General features: G+C 34.4%; 2 protein-coding genes and 1 long non-coding RNA gene across 4 annotated transcripts; 2 read left to right on the forward strand and 1 right to left on the reverse strand.

Annotated features, from left to right (window-relative positions):
* The first annotated feature begins 401 nt into the window (after positions 1 to 401).
* On the forward strand, positions 402 to 4,905 carry LOC25488880 (U4/U6 small nuclear ribonucleoprotein PRP4-like protein). 2 transcript variants are annotated; one of them, XM_039832316.1, is made up of 6 exons: positions 402 to 619; positions 1,158 to 2,031; positions 2,124 to 2,580; positions 2,680 to 2,877; positions 2,982 to 3,063; positions 4,565 to 4,905. In XM_039832316.1, exons 1-6 carry the CDS (start codon positions 541 to 543, stop codon positions 4,654 to 4,656), a joined length of 1,782 nt encoding a protein of 593 aa, XP_039688250.1. In that variant the 5' UTR covers positions 402 to 540; the 3' UTR covers positions 4,657 to 4,905. The 2 variants fall into 2 exon arrangements, with proteins under 2 accessions (XP_039688250.1, XP_013459489.2); XM_013604035.3 differs by having other exon boundaries at positions 428 to 803.
* A 1,389-nt stretch (positions 4,906 to 6,294) lies between these two features.
* On the reverse strand, positions 6,295 to 10,827 carry LOC25488882 (UDP-N-acetylglucosamine--dolichyl-phosphate N-acetylglucosaminephosphotransferase). Its single transcript, XM_013604037.3, has 11 exons — positions 10,441 to 10,827; positions 8,842 to 8,929; positions 8,464 to 8,555; positions 8,244 to 8,362; positions 8,037 to 8,152; positions 7,834 to 7,961; positions 7,650 to 7,736; positions 7,021 to 7,081; positions 6,892 to 6,932; positions 6,696 to 6,816; positions 6,295 to 6,596 (listed from the first exon to the last, which is right to left on the reverse strand). The coding sequence occupies exons 1-11, from the start codon at positions 10,776 to 10,778 to the stop codon at positions 6,537 to 6,539; spliced, it is 1,251 nt and encodes a 416-aa protein (XP_013459491.1). The 5' UTR covers positions 10,779 to 10,827; the 3' UTR covers positions 6,295 to 6,536.
* Positions 10,828 to 13,582: 2,755 nt separating this feature from the next.
* LOC112419785 (uncharacterized) lies at positions 13,583 to 14,233 on the forward strand. Its single transcript, XR_003009836.2, has 2 exons — positions 13,583 to 13,737; positions 13,846 to 14,233. It is a non-coding gene; the product is annotated as an uncharacterized lncRNA (long non-coding RNA).
* The last annotated feature ends 6,790 nt before the right edge of the window (positions 14,234 to 21,023 follow it).

A 21,023-nucleotide genomic window follows, 5' to 3' on the forward strand; every position in this document is an offset into this window, starting at 1 on the left:
GTATTGAAAAAATAAAACAAAAGGTTGCCGGCGGGAGTTGAAGAGAGATGCTTGTGAAATAAATTGGGGAGAAATAGTTTTTTGAAGTAGCATTCAACAACTTTTGGTTAAAGCTCATTCCATTCAATTTTATGCATTCTAAAAAAAGTACTCTTTTTCGAAGGTACTTTATTGATATTGTGTTTGGCCTAACTTCTCCTTAAAAACGTAGAAAAGCTGAAAAATAGCCGGACCAAACGGTACCTAAGTTATTATTATAACCCTCCCTAAGAAAAGTTATTATTAGAAGGAAAAAAAAAAGGCAAGGGAGTTACTATATATCTCAAATAAAATGAAATGTAATTAAAAATAAAAAGAAGAAATAAAAGGTGAGCAGTGAAAACCTAAACCCTATACCGGTTATGTTGCGCCTCCCTTCTCTCTAACTAGATCTACAGCCCCTTTCTAATTTTCTTCATTCAAGTTTTCAATAATAAATAGTCTTAAACACCTTCCTTCCCGTAAACTTTCTAATACCAGATAGAAAATCCCTTCAACACCATGGTCAGGTCATGGTTGCTGGATCTAGACACTACATCCGCATATCTTTTGCGGAAGGAAGATGAATTTGAAGCAACAAGTTTCTTTCTTTCTGTTTTTTTTAATTCTCTTCACTATCTAAATATTGGAAGAAACAATTAATTAGTGAGTGAGTCGCATTTTCTTCTTTACTCACACACACAGCACAACACAACCGAGCGAACAGAGACACTGAATTTGTGATCCCAGAGAGCGCAAGGGATTTTGAAGGTTGGTCGTTTGAGGTAACAATTCTTATTTTTCTTTTAGTTTTTCAAATTGCATCTAAACTGTTCGATAAATGTTCTCAAAGATAATATGAGTTATAGATTTATGGGATGATGCTGTAAAACTACTCTTGTGTTTTGTAAATTCGTGTTAGTGTAATATGTAATGAATTATTACACTTTCAAAACATATATTTGATTAATTAGTATAAGGATTTTTACTATGCTACTTAGAGTTTTCTATTCCTTTATGCATTCTTTTTGCTTTTGTAATTCTGGTTCTTTCACGATATTACAACACTTTTGTTTTTAATTAATGTGCTATAGTTTGGTTTTACAAAATTTTAAGATTTTGTTTAATTTCTTTGCTAGGAATCATGAAAGTGGAGATGGAAAATTCAACAACGACTGAATCGTCTGTACCTGTTTCTGATATTCAAGATCAAAACCCTCTAGTTTCGTCCCAGCCAACTCAACCACCGGTTATTACTCCTGTCTTGCCACCTCTGGCTCCAATTCCTACAGCTCCTTCCTCTCTTGTCCGACCTCTGGCACCGCTCCCAATCCGCCCACCGGTTATTAGGCCGCCGGTACCGCAAAATGGCGAGGTTGGGTCTAGTGATTCTGATTCGGATGATGATGATGGTGCAGCCACCAGAATTAATAAGGGTACTGGGGAGTATGAGATATCAGAAGAGAGTAGACTGGTGAGGGAGCGGCAGGAGAAAGCCATGCAAGACCTTATGATGAGGAGGCGAGCTGCTGCTCTTGCTGTTCCCACCAATGACATGGCAGTGAGGGCCCGTCTTCGCCATCTTGGTGAGCCGATTACTCTCTTTGGTGAGAGGGAGATGGAGAGACGAGATAGGTTGCGGATGATTATGGCAAAGCTGGATGCGGATGGTCAGCTGGAAAAGCTAATGAAAGCTCTTGAGGATGAAGAGGCCGCAACTTCTGCTCCAAAAGATGAGGCTGAGGATGATCTGCAGTATCCTTTTTACACTGAAGGGTCAAAGTCTCTCCTTGATGCAAGGATTGATATTGCGAAATATTCTTTAGTAAAGGCCGCATTGCGTATTCAACGTGCCCAGAGAAGAAGAGAGGATCCGGATGAAGATGTGGATGCGGAGATTGATTGGACATTGAAGCAGGCAGCGAATTTGAATCTTGAATTCAGTGAAATCGGAGATGATCGACCACTTACTGGTTGCTCGTTCTCCCGGGATGGAAAAGGGCTTGCTACCTGGTATGTCTTTTTTGCAAATTGTGCAGCTTAAGGTTTAATTTTCCATCTTACTTGCCTTGTCTAATCTTCTAATGGCTTTTTTTCTTTTCTAGTTCTTTCACTGGAGCTACCAAGTTGTGGAGCATGCCTAATGTTAAAAAAGTTTCTACCTTGAAGGGGCACACCCAGCGTGCTACTGATGTTGCTTATTCTCCTGTGCACAAAAATCATTTAGCAACTGCCTCTGCTGACCGGACAGCAAAGTATTGGAATGATCAAGGAGCTCTTTTGGGAACATTTAAGGGTCATCTTGAACGTCTTGCACGCATTGCCTTCCATCCATCAGGGAAGTACTTGGGCACTGCTAGCTACGACAAGACATGGAGGTTATGGGATGTTGAAACAGAAGAGGAGTTGCTTCTTCAAGAAGGCCATAGTAGAAGTGTATATGGTTTGGATTTCCATCATGATGGATCGTTAGCTGCGTCTTGTGGACTAGACGCTCTGGCTCGTGTATGGGACCTTCGAACTGGGAGAAGTGTTCTTGCACTAGAAGGTCATGTCAAATCGGTAAGATATCAAGGATCGCCCTCTTCTCTTTTATCCATCTTTCTATCTGTTTTTCCATCAATATTTGTCAGGCTGACCATTCTTAAATTTCATTTTTAGATTCTTGGCATCAGTTTTTCTCCCAATGGATATCATTTAGCCACCGGTGGTGAAGATAACACTTGTCGTATTTGGGACTTGAGGAAGAAGAAGTCTTTGTACACCATTCCCGCGCACTCTAATCTAATATCACAGGTCAAATTTGAGCCACAGGAGGGTTACTTTTTGGTAACTGCCTCATATGACATGACGGCCAAGGTATACCTTTCAATTTCTTTCTACCTAGAATAACTATTCTTGTAAAGAAGTCATTTAGTAGTTTATTTCGTTTGAGTATACTTATATTTATGTGTTAACTCCAGGTTTGGTCAGGCCGGGACTTTAAGCCTGTGAAGACACTATTGGGACATGAAGCTAAAGTTACTTCTCTGGATGTTCTTGGAGGTAGGATTTCTATCTTATAAATGAATTATACATATGTGGCACCTTTTTTGCTAATTTATGTGTTATTCCATTATTATGTGATTGATGTGTCCATTTGACCTCACCCATGTTCTGCCTTCAATTGTAAATGATGAATTAAAAAGTTAACTAGAGGATGTTTTGAAATGGTAATGAATATATATATCGGAATAGTTTGTTGTAATTAACTGAACAAGCAAGCTTCCCTGGAAAATTCAGTGAAACAAAAAAATATGCAAGCTTTGTTTTACTGCATGTGTTTCCTTCTTGCCACAGACTGAGGGGGTAAGAATTCTCTCCATTTTCCAAAAGTAGTGGAAAGCTCCATTAGTGTTAGGTGTAAAGACACACATTTCTTATTATAGTGAGATAGTCGTTTATGCATTCAAAACCATAACAACGGAGATCTCCCATTTATGAAAATGATCTCTACTCCAGATTATGCAGTGTTGCCAAAGTGAAAGGAAATCCGGAGCAATGGTTTTTCATTCGTTTATTATCATATTGCCATGCTGAAAAATGAGGGTTTTATTTTCCTTTTACATACCCTTCTCATGTGGCGTTGGGACCCCGGATACTGTCTTTTGAGTTATTTACAGTATAGGTACCGTATTGACAGCTTCGCGGACTGAGAATGCTGAGAGTAGTTTCTGGGTCTGATTAGAGCATGGGCAGTCCGCTTTATCGCCGTGTCTGCGTGTTTTCCTGTTCTGTCGTTATCTCTGGGCAAATTCCGGCTGGAATCTCCACTGGTTTCCGTTTGCTGTGCACTGTTTTCGGCACTGTGCAGGTTCAGAGGCTGTTTTTCCTTAGGAGATGTTATTCTGGTGTGCCTGCTGTCCCTGTGTTTGGTTGTTTATCCCGTGACTGCACTAGTTGTTTTTCTTTAGGTGGTTTTGGTTTTCTGATTTAGGCTTGGCCTTTGGGCTCTTTGAGTTGGGTGTATTAGTTTTTGGTTTCATTTTTTTTCTTTCTGTGGACCAGCCAGGTGGTTGTTGTCACACATTTAGGTCTGCCACAGTGTTGTATTTCTCTCGCCCTCCCTGTTACAACTTGTTCTGGGAAACGGCCTTCAATAATATAATTTGCCGTTTCAGAAAAGAGAGAAAAAAAAACTTCTCATGTGGCTTATAAGCTAGAAATTTGTTTAGAAATATGGAGTGCAAACCTTGAGTGTGTTTTCGAAACATTATCATCACAAAAGGAAAAAATAGAACATCTTATGTTCCAAGATCGAGCAATATATGTAATATGTGCCAGTTGTTGTGTTTGGGAACTGTTTTCTTTGTATGTCCTAGTTTATGTGCTTTAAAGGTATTTGTACTTTTTTCCAGTGGAATATATTCTTGTCACACAATATAAAAGCTTCAAACTATAATCATGTAACTTGTCCGATACTTAAGAGATTAGCATGGTTCGTATGTGTCCATGTTATTTTTGCCTCCCTTGTACTGATTTTGGCATGTATTTTTACTGTCTGCAGATGGTGGGTATATTGTTACCGTCTCCCATGATCGCACCATAAAGCTGTGGTCCAGCGGCACTACTAGTGAGCATGCTATGGATGTTGACTAAGGCTATTTGAATGATATACGATTTGTAAACGGGCCTTAGTGACAGGAATCAGATTAATCATTTTTGATAGAAACAAAAGCTTAGCTTGACTCTGTAGCTCGACTCATTTGAGACATAGGCTGAGAATGGAAATATTGCTATACTCTTCCTCACTTGATGCAGCATGAGTAAATTGTCTTTTATTCAGTGTTTTTATGTGGCATACTATATAAATACATATTTCACGTCTTAATATTTGTTTGATTGGAACATTACCAGTGACATACTACACTAAACAGGCTTAGACAAACCTCAAAATAACAGTTCAGTATTAACTTGTCTTAACTTCTATTATCTCAAATTTTATCATACTGCAATAACAACTGTAACATCCCAAAAACATTAATTAGACAATAGAACTGAAAACAACTATTGAGTTTAATTAATTAGTTCTCGAGTAATAACAATTAAGTATAAGGATTTTTTTTTCACCAAAATTAAGTATAAGGTTAAAAGAAGTTTGATTGGGCTAAGTCAGAAATGAAGATGTTGTACTTCCTGCGGTCTCAAATGTAAGCAATTTTTCACTTTTTAGGTGCATTCAATAAATATTGCATGTGGTCTATATTGAATGAACCTAAAAAGTGAAAAGTTGTTTGCATTTGAGACCAGAGGGAGTAGAAGTTAACCTTTATTGAGCAAAGAACACTCAAGTATATTACCCAAAAATATTACCCAAAAAAATGTGTAGTAAGTTTTGGGTGCAAACTCCACTTCAGGGGCATGATTGGTAATTATAAAAGATAAAAGGACATAGAAGTCAGTACTCAGTATAGAAGGGAGAACTTCAAGGACATGTTTTCTCCAATTTGACTGAAGTTTTTTTTATTTATTTTTTTATCAAATTTAATTTTATTCTTGTTGAAAATTGTATCGTTTTCCTTCCCTTGCAATCCTCTTTATTTTTACTACTGCCACATCTAAAATAAGATTGACAAAACAACCCAAATTTATTGTTTGTATTGCTATTTGACAACGTTTTTTTAATGATAAATGTCAATATGTTAGTTATGTTAATATTTTGTTTCTTGTCACATCTTGGACATTTAACTCATCAATTTCTCTAATCTCTTACCTCAAACTAGTTGAACTACCGAACATCTACTTTTGCAAGGTTTAGGCTCCTTTCTTATTTCGACCACGTCAAAAATCCTCATCAATATTCTATTGTTAAAATTATCAAAGTATTGTTAAAATCAGAGTAACAAATCATCCTAATTCAATGTGCATATAGATCGTGCTATATTACCCCGTGATATTCACAACGTAAAGAAAGAATTACACTATAATGTGACTATCATGGTCAAAATAAATTGATATGTTAATCCCAACCATTGAGAGCTATAACTTGAGCCTGATTGAGCAGGTCAGGTTGTACTCTTGAGCCTATTGCTCCCAATACTCAGTATTCACTTTAGACAATTGCCACTGTGAAGGGCAACGTAATGACCATCATGGTCATATGGGATCACAAGCCACATGCCCATTTACTTCAACCAATTCTGTTATCCCAAGTCTATTTTTTCATATGCTATTTTGAATCATAACACGTGATTGGAGTACAATAAAGTAGATAATACTAGGGTGTTACAAGACTGATGATCATATAAAATAGAAATTAACTTAGTTGTGAAGGTATGACATATAAAATGTTGCTAGGTTTAACATTTCCAAACGTGTATTTTTTGAAGTTGTGATGTTTATCATGCAGCATTCAAGTAACAAGAGAAATTCCTATATCCAATTACACTAAATAAGATTTTCTACAAAAATGATTATGCAACAATGCAATCTCTCAGGTGGTTCTCATTTTCCATGTCTTACTTTATCAGCTTAGTTATTCATTTGTACCAACCAGCAAGGAAATACCTCAGCATGAAACAGAAACAGCATGCAATACCCTGTCCCCAAAACAAAACAAAAATACAAGTTCAACTTAGATATTAGTCGAATTACAAACCAAAAAGGTAAAATTAAACAAAAGAGCGGGGAATCATCACCTGGAAAATAAGAAGATATATACAAAGTGATTTCTCGGATTTCCGGCCTAATTTTCTTAGAAAGAAGTTGACGAGGGTTCCATCATTTGTTCCGGTCAGTAGTCCAGTTTGAGGGTCAAACCTGAATGAGTAGATGACATGTGAGATTTCAACCAAACAAGATGCATCAAACTAGTTAAATCCATGTGAAGCATACCTCGGCAAACGATGACGTGGACATGGAATGTAGCCAGAAAGCTGAAGGAAAATGTATATCCTATGTTAGAAAACATGTTCAGAAGAGATTCAATTTATCCAAAATGGAGAGATTCTGTTAGTGTCAAACCTGAGGTAGTGACAAGAGAAAGTTCAAAACTTGAGGTAGGAAGAAAATCAAGAGCGTTTCACTGAAGCAAATAATGAAAGAGAGATTATTAGAAAACAAACAATAATAATCATTATAATACAATAAATCCCAGTGTACGAAATTTAAGATTTATAATAATGTTTCTCTCTCTTTGTCCAGATCCTTGTAGATGCCTTGCTAATTACGTCATCCGTTGACCGCATACATTGTAGCATTTGAAACAAAACTCAGAAAGTCATATTATTCCAAAGCATTCTTCTTTTTTATAAGTTAATCAATAAACATATTTATAAATATTTTAAGGAAGAAGGAAGAAATTGAGATATTTATACATTATAGACTCGGAAGGTTATTATTACAAGTTTATGGTTGAGATGAAAAATCAAATGGTCCATTTTCTAAACAGGTATTTTATCTAACATACAGAGAGAAAAACTACAGGTTTTTACATAAAATACTGCAAAATCACTTATCAGAAAGAAAGGGAAAAATTCAAGTCAGACAAGAAATTAGAAAAATTAATTCCAAGTTTTAACTTGATTAGCACTGAAAACACATAAAAAAGGATAGCCAAATTAATATTTTTGTCAGATAAAGCAAGGATATACCTAAAGTGGCCTAAAATACCAACCACAGCCATTGTCATCCCTGCAAAGTATGTATACGTATCACCAACAAAAACTGAAGATGGATACCTAGAACAAAAACAACAACAGACTTTCAGCGAGCTACTCTCAGTTATATGTGAATATAAGGTTTCAAATAAAATGATAGAGATATACTATTAAATACCAATTGTAAGAAAGTAAGGCCAAAGAGGTTGCTAGCAATGGCTGCACCAAGTAAATGGAGAATGCATGTGCTAGCTTATATTCCGGATCTGTTGACGCTCCAATTTGCATAATATTGTGTATCAGAATCTGCAAATCCATAGTATGAATCATTTTCTATGACCAAAGTATATCTTATTTACTTATACAAGCTTTTCGACTTACAGCATATGTAATAACCACTGTCTGTCCGACTTCAAGTCCGTTTAGTCCAGCATGTATATTGATGGAATTTGTGCAGAAAACAGCCAATAGTCCCATATATAGTTTATATATCCATCCTGCGTGATTAAAAAAAAGTCAAGGTAATGAGATTTTAGAGTTATTAGTATCTCTTGAAGCGTCATTTGCATAGAGGTATCTAAAGCTTACCAAGATCCAAAATCTCTATGCCAATGTGTGGTACAAGTGGTTTTGGTATAACTATGGTTGTGTGTCCAGCATATGCCATTAACAAAGGGAGTGCAGCAATTGATGGTAGTACTAATTTTCTGTTCTTTACATCGACCATAAAATAAAAAAAAGAAATTATTCTAACATTAGTTGACATGAATAAATCCTGGAAGAAAATAATGAAAACTTGTATACTCACACTCTCCAAGGGACATCAAGGACATCATCGACAAATCCAAGCAATGTCATGAAACAGATGCATGCTAAAGCAGCATTGTACTCCACAAGCCACTGCAAAATCATAATTTCTGATATATTTAAATGCTCCAATATTCTATTGATATCATTCTCAAGACGTATGGTACGGATAATGATTTTAAATTGTGATTGATAACTAAAATTGCAAGCGCAATATAAAGGATTTGAGGTCTCTGCAACCGCAATTTCGACTGCATTGGCTGAACTTTGTTGCAATATAAAAGTTTGCAGAATAACAACAACCGCAATTTAAAATCATGATCCTCCTGACTAGTTTGATTACCATACTTTTAGTTTGTAACTTACAAAATATAATTACATTGGAATCTGCTGTGAAGTTGAAATACTGAAATACTATTGTAACAACCAAAAAGACAATACCAACAACTATACCCAATGACTCAGGCCTGCATTGGAAAATACGGCACAATCAAAACTTTAGTACCAAAAATTTATTTAGTTGAATAGAATTTTATTTCTTGCTATGCATGCATGACATACATAAACCAAATTCACCCTAGCTAAAGTTTTGTTCTCTAATTGAACTTTTTAGCTTCAATTTTATAACTTTTACTGTACTAAAAAAGATTAATAATATTTCTCCTACCATCTTCAACTTACTATTTTAACCAAAGGATATAACCTTTCTTCTAGAGTACACCTGAGCATTTCAATCTCTATGTGCACATGTTTCAAGCATATTAGTTGATGATTAAATTAAACCATCAACCATTTTAACATCCACATTCTTATTCTTATTATTATATATATGAAATTAAAATGTAAAATGAAGATGCCTCATTCAAGAATCCCAATGATAAAGGAAAAATATAATTATATCATTTCAGCGACTCGAAGTAAAAAAAGTATTCTAACTTCTAGGCGAACAATCTGAATGACTATAATTTACATATCCATATTTGAAGAATTATCAAATAGAATAATTGGTCTGCTAAATAGTAACACCATAGACATTTTACAATACATGTATCAGAATTCAAAGAGAGAGAACCACATATTTCTTTTAAATTGAGGAAGGGAATTTTTTTTATTAAAGCGACGCTAATGGCCATGTTACAACTGTCCCAGAGGGTATTTAAACTCAGTACCTCGAGGTTAAAATGCTAAGCTCTTACCACTGAGTGAACCCAGACTAATAATCAACATAAAAAACCAAAAGGATGTGATGAACAATTGGTAACAACATGTATATGATCAAAAGAGGAGCTTAAACCTCCACATGAAATTTACATATATCTCATTTTAGAACTGAAGGAGCAATTACACTTGTGTTTGGATTGACTTACTTAATCTTATTATAAACACATTTGGGTCTGTTTGGGGGAGTTTATGGAAATAACTTATGACATGTCCATAAGTTGTTTCCAACTTATTTCATAAGCACTCCAGAATAGGTTATAAAAACAGCTTATAACTTATGCGAAACTAATATGACTTTATTTTATCTTTTAGGGTCATGCATGCTAACTTGGCACATTTTAAGAAACCCAAAAGTAGAAACATTCTCGTGCATTCAATTAATCAAAAGTAAAAAAAATTAAGTTCAATGCATTGATTACAACACAATATTTCTTCTACTTTTGACTCGTTAACTTGTGTATCTTTTACTATAGAAATAGCTTATATGTTTATCCAAACAGGGTCTAAACAAATAATTAGATGTACACTCAATTAGAAAAGAGAAAATATGTATAAATATGACTGAAATTATTATGATCCTAAACTGAAGCTATATCCCACCAAAATGATGAATTCTCTGTCAATTCAATACATTGAAAACAACAACGATAAACATGATTATTAAATAAAATCAAAATCTAAGACAAACCCACATGATTAATGAACAGAATTAACATAAAAAAAATAAAAAATAAAAAAAAATTGTAGAAAGACTCACACTTTAACATTCCCTTGTGGAGTACCCTTCTTATTAATATCATAACCAAAAAGACTCCGTTTAAGAACGTATCTAGAAGCAACAGGGATCATTCTAACAGTAACAAAGAATCCAACAAGACTCAATCCAGCATTGATGATGATGGATCTTCGAAGATGAGAATCAATGGTGAAATGGAAGAAGATGAGGTAGAAATAAGGGATGGAAAAGAGAGAGAGCTTGAAAAGAAAACCCCATTTTGGAGGCGCAATTGGTGGGTCAGTGATTTGTTGTTGAGGTTTTTGATCTGGAGAAGAAGGTTGTGTTGTTGGAGAGATGAGTCTCTTTCGTGTTCCCATTGTTGTGTTCTGTGTAACTTTAACCGTAGTTGTAATTCAAAAATGGTTCAGAGCATTTATATGAATATGAATTTTTTTATTTTTCTTTGTAATATACTCTCTCCAGTCACTTTTATAAACAAAAATGTACCTTTTAGGTTGATTGAATACATAATGTATTTGGTCTTTATAAAGATCAGATACATTATATATTGAATGAATCTCAAAATACTTTTTTGCTTATAAATATGACTAGATGAATTATTTATAAGAAAATACTTAGACCAAAAAATTATTTACACGAAAATATTTAGACCAAAATAAAAAATCAAATTTATGTTTGATTTTTGACTTATTCAAATATTTGATTTTTGACGGATTCAATTATGATGATGAAGTCTTTCAAAAAAAAAATTATGATGATGAAGTGAGACTATCTATTCTTTTAAAAAAAATAAAAAATAAGTGAGATAATTAGAGTTGTCAAAACGGATCGGATCTACTCGGCTGTAAAAGCCCAAAAAGTACCGAACTTGAACATAAAAATTAAGCCTGTTTAAAACTGGACATTTTAAGCCCAGGCCCGTATAAGCCTGAGCCTATGGCGGGCTAGCCCACCGAGCTCCGGGTAGCCCGCATTAATATAATATTTATTAAAATTTATTACTATTGATTTTGTAGTATTAATTCACCTTCATTTTGTTTAGTTTGTTTATTGCTCTTTCAATTTTATTCATAAGAGTCTGTTTGGTTCTAGAGTTTTGGAGGTGAGGGGAGGAGAAATTTTTAATTTGAAGTGTTTGGTTCAATTTTTTGAAGGGGAGGGGAGGGGAACAAATCTCTTTAAAATTTCATTACATTGTCATAATTATCCTTAAATTAATTTCAAATCTCAATATTAACTTTGTAACAACTTTTATTATTATTATTAGATTATATTATTTTGAGTAAATTACACTCTCCTCCCCTCCCCTCAAAGATGCTTGAATTACACTCCCCTCCCCACTTATGTTAAAATATACACTTCACTCCTTTGAAAAGTAAATTTGATACTCCCCTCCCTTGTGAGATGCTTGAATTTCAACCCCCTCCCTTAATAATTAAATATATACTACACTTTAATCTATTTTAACATAAATAAATATTTTTATAATATACTAATTTTGAATCACGATTTAAAAAACATAAATTCGTTTTTTTATAATTTAACTGTCAATTATAATTAAATTTATAATTTGCAGTATAATATTCACATTTAAATAAGCATTACTTAATTGACTTTAGTTATTTTTCACATATTTTAATGTTATTTTTGGTTGTTTTATATTTTATAATAGGGTTTAAAACTAGAAGTTAATGAAATTGTGAATAAAAAATAGCGAAAAATATGTATTCAAATTTTGATTATATTTAAATGAATCTCTAATACTATTTTTTTCAAAATTTGTTAGACTATTTTTTTTTTTATAGATTATTAGAAGTAAAAAAAAAATATTGAGGGAGTAAAGAGTAGATTTTAACATAGGGGAGGTGAATGTAATTCAAACTTCTCTCAAAGGAGGGGAGTGAAATATTTTTTAAAATGTTTTGAATAAGAGGGGAGGGAAGTGTATATTTTAACATAAGAAAGGAAGGAAGTGTAATTCAAACATCTTTAAGGGAGGAATGTAATTTACTCTATTATTTTTGTAACAATCTTATTATTATTAGTTTATCTTATTCTTGTAATAATTTTTATTATTATTTTGTTATATTTTCCTTGTAACAACTTTTATTATGATATAATTTTCACATGATAGTGTATGAATCATGTTCGGTGATTGTTTTTTTTTAGGGAAAATCATGTACAGTGTTGTTTTTGTATAATATTGCTTTGTGTACTATGAAATATACGATAAGATAAATAAGATTTGGTAGTGAATTTCTCGTACATCATGGGAGTAATGTTTAAATAATGCAATTTAAGTGATGAGGTAAACACCATTAATATAAAGAGTAAATTACACTCCCCTCCCCTCAAAGATGTTTGAATTATACTCCCCTCCCCTCCCCTTTTAAGTTAAAATATACACTTTACTCCCTCAATATTTTTTTTATGTTAAAAGTTATACTCCCCTCCAATATAAGATGTTTGAATTACAAACTCCTCCCTTAATAATTAAATATGCACTACACTTTAATCTATTTGAACATAAATAAATACTCTTATAATATATATTAATTTTGAATCATCATTTAAGAAAAATTAATTCATTTCTTTATAGTTTAAATGTCAATGATAATTAAATTTAAATATATTTCTATTGATTTTATAAATTAGAGTATAAAATTAACTTTTAAATAATCATGCTTTAATGATTTTAGTAATTTTCCACATATTTTAATTTTGTTTTGGGTTGTTTCATATTTTATAATAGGGTTTAAAACTACATGTTAATGAAATTGTGAATAAAAAATAACGAAAAATATGCATTCAATTTTTTATTATATTAAAATAGACTCGCAATACTATTTTTTTTTTAAGTGTGTTAAATTATTATTTTTTGCTCAATTATTAGAAATAATAAAAAAGAATATTGAGGGAGTAAAGTGTAGATTTTAACATAAGAGGGGAGGGGGATGTAATTCAAGCTTCTCTTAGGGGAGCAGGGTGAAATTTTTTCTAATATGTTTTGAATAAGAGGGGAGGGGAGTGTATATTTTAACTTAAGAGGGGAGGGAAGTGTAATTCAAGCATCTTTGAGGGGAGGGGAGTGTAATTTACTCTAATATAAAAGGGCGGTGAGTGTTGTTGCAGAAATCTCTTATTCTTTTGAATGAAACAAATCCCTCATATTTTTCTGAACAAAACAAATCACTCCTATTTTTTTGAACAAAACAAATAGTTTTCTTTCAGATAATCTTTATTTCAACACTTTATTTCTTGCTCCAGTTTTTGTCGGTTCTTCCATACCGAATCTATCCATCGCAGGTGTTTCAGGTTAGGTTTCTATGCTTTGTTACGTATTTTGTTGTTGCTATTTGTGTGTGTTAATTTCATCTCTCATTCCCTCTCTTTCTCTGTTCCCCTCTTTCACAATTTGTTTAGATGAGCTTTTCAGATCGCAGCACACCATCGTTTCCGGCCAAACCTCCTTCATCGCAACCACAACCACATTTCAGCGTGAATCTTTTTGTGTTTTAATGTGCAAATAATAATATCTACAGCATTGTGAACAAATTATGTTTGGTAAGGAACAAAATACAACCAATAAAAAACACAGCAAGGAAGATGATTCTCACCAAGGTCGTTACCGACGGCGCTGTTCTTCTCACTGCACGCTATTCTTCTAAGATAGTGACCACCACTTTGAATTTATTATTTCTATTGTTGTTTCCCTAATTCGTTCTTCAATTTCAATGAAAATAACGTTATAATCTGTAATATGTGAATTTAATTCCAAGAAAATGAAGTATTGTTACTGCTTCTTTGTGGATCTCTATTTTTTTTCCTTCATATTCTATATGATTCTGCTGTTTCTTTTTTAAATGAATGTGATTCAGTTTCTAAATATATATAGTTTTTTTAATCAGCAAGTAAAACATATATGATTTTGTTTTCTTCAAAAAACCTTTGTTTTTGACAAATCGCTGCAAGTAGTAGTTTTATCTAAAATTGCATATATATTTTACAGTTTTAAAATTTGGATGCATTACATTTACATTGTTGAATGGAATATGTGCATTGATCGTACTTCCTCCACATAATATATTTGAATTAGTAACGACAAATTAGAAGAGGAGGACATCTCCATATGCAGGTTTGTTTGAAACTTCTCACTTCGCTGAAATAAGTTCAATTAAGCCACTATTTCTTTCCGGTGCCAATTTACGTGGGTTAATTTAATTTCTTCAAAAAAAAAAACTATTTACTCTTCTTGCTATATACTCAAAATGAAATTCATTTGAAGTTTTTTTAAGAAGGTAAACTAGCCCATTAAAATTCAACATGCTAAAGATGTTAATCATATTATCATATATAAAAATATGATTTATTTTTGTTTGTAAGTTTCTCATTTCAGTATTCTAAATCTATCCGGTTATTTCGTGGTTTTTAATAGACATGTGGATTGACGAGTCTATAAAGTTATTTCATAATTTATGTTTTAAATCATGTACTTGATTTAATTGAACTATACAACTTAACATCAACTATTTTATTTGATATACATTATTCTCATATATACTGCAATATGGCATGTGCGACAGCACGGGTCGGTGGTCTAGTTATTAATCTTCTTATCTATTAAAGTTAATCTGTAAGCCCTAATTTTAACCTAAACCCTATTGCATAATTTTACTGTTTCAACCATAATTTTACCGTTTTAACCAAACATCTTGGAGAGCATGAGTGGCAGACATTAGTTACTTTTAAAATAGAGCTATATTGACAACAAAACATTCCATAGTTGAGAAGATCAACGGCTATATGTTGGACATGGTTCCAAGTGAGGAGAAGGTTTATTTGAGTTATGATTCACCTATTCATCGTAACTTAAACGGTGATCATATTGACGATGTTCATCCACCCGAATTCCTCAACACCATCACTACTTATGGACTGCCTAATCACAAATTAAGGTTAAAGGTTGGTGTGCCAGTTATGTTGTTGAGAAATATAGATACACGATATGGATTATGCAAAGGAACCAAATTGGTTATCACTAAGATGGGAAGATACGCCATTGAGGGGAGGGTCATTTCCGAAAGTAATGTTGGTGATCAGGTTTTTGTATCCAGGCTATCTATATCGCCTTTAGATGTCAGGATTCCCTTTAAGTTTCAATGAAAACAATTTCCTTTGACTGTATCATTTGCAATGACAATTAATAAAAGTCAAGGGCTGTCGCTTAAACATGTTGGTGTATATCTACCAATGCGACAAATTTATACTAAAGAAATATTTATTAGTTGTTAATCTGCGCGTCTAAAATATGCACCACAAAACTAAGTTTCAAAGGCATCATATGGCTGTGATTAGTAGTCCCCTTCTCTCTTCTTGAGTTGCTGCCCTGATTTAGTTTTCTTTATTCCGATTATGTAAATATTTTGTTTACATCTTTATGATATCAGCTTTTATTCTTATCCCTATAATTTAGCCGTCTTGATTGTAAACTTTTGATTAGCGATGAAGTTCATCACTCGCGAGGTGAGGCAAGCTGCTCGCTGAGGCGAGCGATGAATGTCAGCTCGGGCAGAATGCAGATTTTCTCAAAAATACACATAATCTCATGGTTCTAACCTTTAAACTGATCCCAATTGTCATCATATGGATTATCTAAGGTCTGTACACAGTTTCTACATCAATCTAACAGTTTTCCATCATCTAATCCTCAATTCATCACTTTTAACCCTAATTCCAAATTCTCAAAACTAAAGCTACAACAAGTTAAATACAATTTTCAGAATCAATGACTTAAGATAATTGAATATTAGTCCCACCCTTACCTTAGAATTATTGATTGGCAGCCTATTCTCTTGGTTCCTATCTTCTCTGGTTCTCCCTTTTCCAAAAGCAGTTTCACGTGAAAACTTTCTAACCCTAGTCTCTCCTATTTATCTCTTCCCATCTATTTTATCTTATTTCCTCTTATCCCACTAAACTTTCTAAATTCTCAAAACAGCTCCTCATCTCAATATTTATTTTATTTTCAAATCTTATTCTATTAAATAATAAAATAAGGCCACTTAATAAAATAATAACACACCACATAATCATTAAATCACATAAATCATATAATAGACTCTAAACTCTATAAAAATAATCAAATAAACAAAGAGCGCGTTACATTTGTCGCCATGACGAACCAATAATCCCAAGGCTCTCTTTTAATATTATTTTCAACCGTTAAAAAACCCCAACTTTGCAAATTCAACTCTCTCTAATCATCAACTAAAGTTAATTGAATTAAACAACTCCCTATTGGAACGATACTCTCTTTTTACTATTTCGAAAGAACCGTGCACTTGTGATTTTATCCCATCAATATCGCCCGGCAGAGGGAGCGTCGGGAGGTTTGTTAACTATGTGGGATTCGTCTGCGGTGGAGGTTTGGTCATCGGTTAGTATGGAGCATGTTTTAATCATTCATGGTCGATTTATTCATAATAATGATGAATTTTACTTGTTCAATATTTATGCACCTTGTGATAATGGAGCTAAGCAGTCATTATGGAATGCTTTATTTGTTTACATGCAACATTTAGTGGGAAAAAATATTTGTTTCTGTGGATATTTCAATGCGGTTCGGAATATGGAGGAAAGGCGGTCGAGGGCGGTTGCTATTCGTTCCTTGGATTGTGATCCCTTCAATGACTTTATTGATAATAATCTGTTGGTGGACTCCCACTTCATGGTCGTAATTTTACTTGGTACAAAGGGGATGGAAACTCTATGAGTCGCCTTGATCGCTTTTTGTTATCAGAAGAGTGGTGCTCTCAGTGGCCAAATTCTTTGCAAGTCGCACCATTACGTGGATTGTCTGACCATTGTCCAGTGGTTTTATCAGTTGATGAGGAGAATTGGGGGCCAAGGCCGGTCCGCATGCTGAAATGTTGGTTGGATTTACCAAGGTACCATCAGTTTGTTCGTTCAAAGTGGCAATCTTTTATTGTGGAGGGTTGGGGGGGGGGGGGGGGGATATGTTGTGAAGGAAAAATTGAAGTTACTAAAATCAGCTCTTAAAGATTGACATTTAACACACACTACGAATTTACCAGCCATAATTCAATCTTTAAAATCTCAGATTGACGTGATGGAGTCGAGGGGAGAGGTGAATGTCTTATCATAAGTGGAAGTGGTTGAATTACATAACATGACAAGCGACCTTAAGTCTTTATCCAGGTCAAACGCGAGCATCACATGGCAACAATCCAGGTTATTATGGCTTCGCGAATGGGATGCAAATTCTAAATACTTTCATGCTATCATGTCAGGCAGACGCCGTAGTAATGTTATTTCATCTATTCTGGTTGGTGATAATCTGGTGGAGGGCGTTTGTAATGTTCGGGATGCGGTTTATAATCACTTCTATGACCACTTTCAAGCGCCATACATAATTCCACCTCGGGTGGATAATTTACAATTTCGTAGCTTATCGTTTGCTGAAGGTACTCTTTTGACTTACCCGTTTAGTGAGATGGAGGTGAAGGTTGAGGTGTGGACCTGTGATAGTTTCAAGAGTCCTGGACTGGATGGTATTCATTTGGGTTTTATAAAAGACTTCTGGTTGGATTTGAAAAGTGATATTATGAGATTTATTAATGAGTTTCATCACAACGGTCGTCTGTTTAAAGGAATCAATAGTACTTTCATTGCTCTGATTCCTATGATTGATAACCCTCAACACCTGAATGATTTTCGACCCATTGCTCTAGTGGGGTGCTTGTATAAAATTTTGGTGAAGGTCTTGGCCAACCGGTTGAGAAAAGTTATGGGTACCGTTATTTCAGAGTCACAATCAGCCTTTGTAAAGGATAGACAAATTCTTGACGACATTCTTATAGCTAATGAGGTGGTTGATGAGGCCTGTAAGATGAAAAAAGATTTATTATTGTTTAAAGTAGATTTTGAGAAGGCGTATGATTATGTGGATTGGGGTACTTGGATGATGGTATGGGAAGGATGGCGTTTCCAACTTTGTGGTGCAAGTGGATGAAAGAGTGTGTCAGTACAACAACCGCTTCAATTTTGGTTAATGGGAGTCCTACTGAAGAGTTCCAATTGAAGAGGGGGTTGAGACAAGGTGACCCGTTATCCCCTTTTCTCTTTCTCATTGCAGCTGCAGATTTGAACGTCTTGATGACTGAGGCAGTGATTGTGAATTTATTTACTAGGTACTCAGTTGGGGCGCACAATGCAACTATGCTCTCTCACTTGCAATTCGCAGACGATACATTATTTTTAGGTACTAAGAGTTGGGCGAATGTTAGAGCCTTGCGGGCGATTCTTATGTTATTTGGGGATATGTCTGGTTTGAATGTAAATTACCATAAGAGTATGTTGGTTGGTATTAACGTGGATGAGTCTTGGTTGAATGAAGCTGCCACTGTTTTATCCTGCAAAATAGGGAGTATTCCTTTTATGTATCTTGGTCTCCCCATTGGTGGTGATGCTAGACGCTTGATTTTCTAGGAACCTGTTATGGATCGCATAAGGCTAGACTGTCTGATTGGAAGAGCATAAATTTGTTTTTCGGTGGCCGCTTGATTCTCCTAAAACCCGTCATGTCTTCATTGCCTCTCTATGCCCTTTCTTTTTACAGAGCTCCTGCAGGTATATTCTCCTCCATTGAATCTATTTTAATACAATTATTTTGGGGTGGGGGTGAGGATAATAGGAAAATTTCTTGGGTTGACTAAAATTCTATATGCATGAAGAAGGAGATTGGTGGTTTGGGGGTAAGGAGATTGCATGAATTTAATATAACGTTATTAAGAAAGTGTTGTTGGAGGTGTCTCGTAGATAGGGATGGTCTGTGGTTTAAGGTCATGTCCTCCCAGTATGGGGAGGAAAGAGGGCGCCTTAAAGATGGAGGTAGGAGGGGGTCAGCCTGGTGGCGTGAGATTGTGAAAATTCAGGAGGGAATAGGAGTTAAGGGTGGGAGTTGGTTTGAAGCGTGTAGGTAATGGTTTTTCTACATTTTTTTGTCGGATTATTGGGTAGGGTCGGTGTCGTTGAGGGAGAGATTTAAGAGGTTGTATGATTTGTCCACTAACAAGGACGTTACGGTGGGAGAGATGCATGCTTTAGGGTGGGGAGAGGAAGGGGAGGCGTGGGGATGGAGGCGTTGGTTGTTGGCGTGGGGATGGAGGCGTTGGTTGTTGGCGTGGGAGGAGAAGTTAGTGGGGGAAGTTAAGCTTTTACTTGCTAACGTGTCTTTGCAGGACCCTTCTAGTCTGGATGTTTGAATTTGGTGCCCGAATGCATAAGATGGCTATACAGTTCGTGGTGTGTATCAAATGCTCATGAGGCAGGACATTCACGACCATGATGTCGTTTAGGAAGCGGTGTGGCATAATAATGTTCCTCTATAGGTGTTTATATGTGCTTGGCAACTTTTCCGCAGCCGATTGCCTACAAAGGATGATTTATTGTGTCGTGGTGTTATTCCCATTGATTCTCAATTGTGTGTTTAAGGATGTGGCCAAAATGAAACAACAGAACATCTTCTTACATTGTTCAACTTTTGGTTCTGTTTGGCAACTCGTGAAGACTTGGATAGGTGTGTATTTTGTGGAACCTCAACATGTCATGGAGCATTTTAATAAATTCAAATATTCTTCAGGAGGGTACACTTCTCGCCGTTCATTCTTACACATGATTTGGCTATGTTGTATTTGGATTCTTTGGAATGAACGAAATAATAGGTTGTTCTCTACTAATGTTAAATCAATCATGCAACTTATGGAAAAGGTAAAATCCACTTCTCTAGCGTGGTTGAAAGCTAAAAATGTAGCTTTCCATTTGGTTACCATATGTGGTGGCAACAACCCCTTGTTTGTTTGGGATTGGCTGACCGTTGTTTTTCTCTATCTGAACTTTAAGGACTGAATGTTGTAATTTTGTTCTGCTTCTTTATGCCCTCCTTGTGCTATGGAGCAGATTTTTTTTTGTTAATATATCTCATTTTGACTTGTTAAAAAAAATGATTATAAATGTAATTTGGTTGTGGAGGGATTTACCATTTTGAAGCTATTATTTGTATTTGTAAAGTAATTTTTTTATAGGTGTTAATTAAAAATGTGATTTTGTTATCAACAAAATATATATTTTTTATATTATAATATTTTAGTTCTAGAAAACATGAAAGTTAACCTAACTTTAAGTTATCATTGGGTTAGCTAGGGGTGTACATGGGTTTGGACAATCTAGAAAATCCGCTAAAAAAAAAAGTGGGTTGGATTATTGGGTGAGTATATGGTTTTAAAAATGAAAAACCCATAAAAAATTACAGGTTCAGGTAAAACCAGACTCATACCTAATAAACCCACTTACCCAATAATGTCAACATTTTGATTTTTATTTTCATATGGAAGAAGGAGAATACCAAAAATTTTGGTCATAATCTTTTAAAAATAAAGTTTTGGTCATAAGCCGATATAATTTTCAAAATAAGAAAAAAGTGCAACATCCTAATTTGAAACTCTAACATGTTTTGATTTTCAATATAGCCTTGTGTAATGCAACTTTAGTTTTTTTGTAAGTATTTTATGATAAAATTTATT

The sequence above is a fragment of the Medicago truncatula genome, chromosome 3, assembly GCF_003473485.1.
Source record: "Medicago truncatula cultivar Jemalong A17 chromosome 3, MtrunA17r5.0-ANR, whole genome shotgun sequence".
Taxonomy (NCBI): Eukaryota; Viridiplantae; Streptophyta; class Magnoliopsida; order Fabales; family Fabaceae; genus Medicago; species Medicago truncatula.

Bases quoted from the DNA above. Each gene is read 5' to 3' on its own strand.
- LOC25488880 (XM_039832316.1), top strand. From the start codon at position 541: ATGGTCAGGTCATGGTTGCTGGATCTAGACACTACATCCGCATATCTT. The intron at 2,581-2,679 runs GTAAGATATCAA...TTTCATTTTTAG, and splicing joins TAGAAGGTCATGTCAAATCG to ATTCTTGGCATCAGTTTTTC. The intron at 3,064-4,564 runs GTAGGATTTCTA...TACTGTCTGCAG, and splicing joins TTCTCTGGATGTTCTTGGAG to ATGGTGGGTATATTGTTACC.
- LOC25488882 (XM_013604037.3), bottom strand. From the start codon at position 10,778: ATGGGAACACGAAAGAGACTCATCTCTCCAACAACACAACCTTCTTCT. The intron at 7,962-8,036 runs GTAAGTCGAAAA...ATGGATTTGCAG, and splicing joins CAGTGGTTATTACATATGCT to ATTCTGATACACAATATTAT. The intron at 7,737-7,833 runs GTATTTAATAGT...TTTTTGTTCTAG, and splicing joins GCCTTACTTTCTTACAATTG to GTATCCATCTTCAGTTTTTG.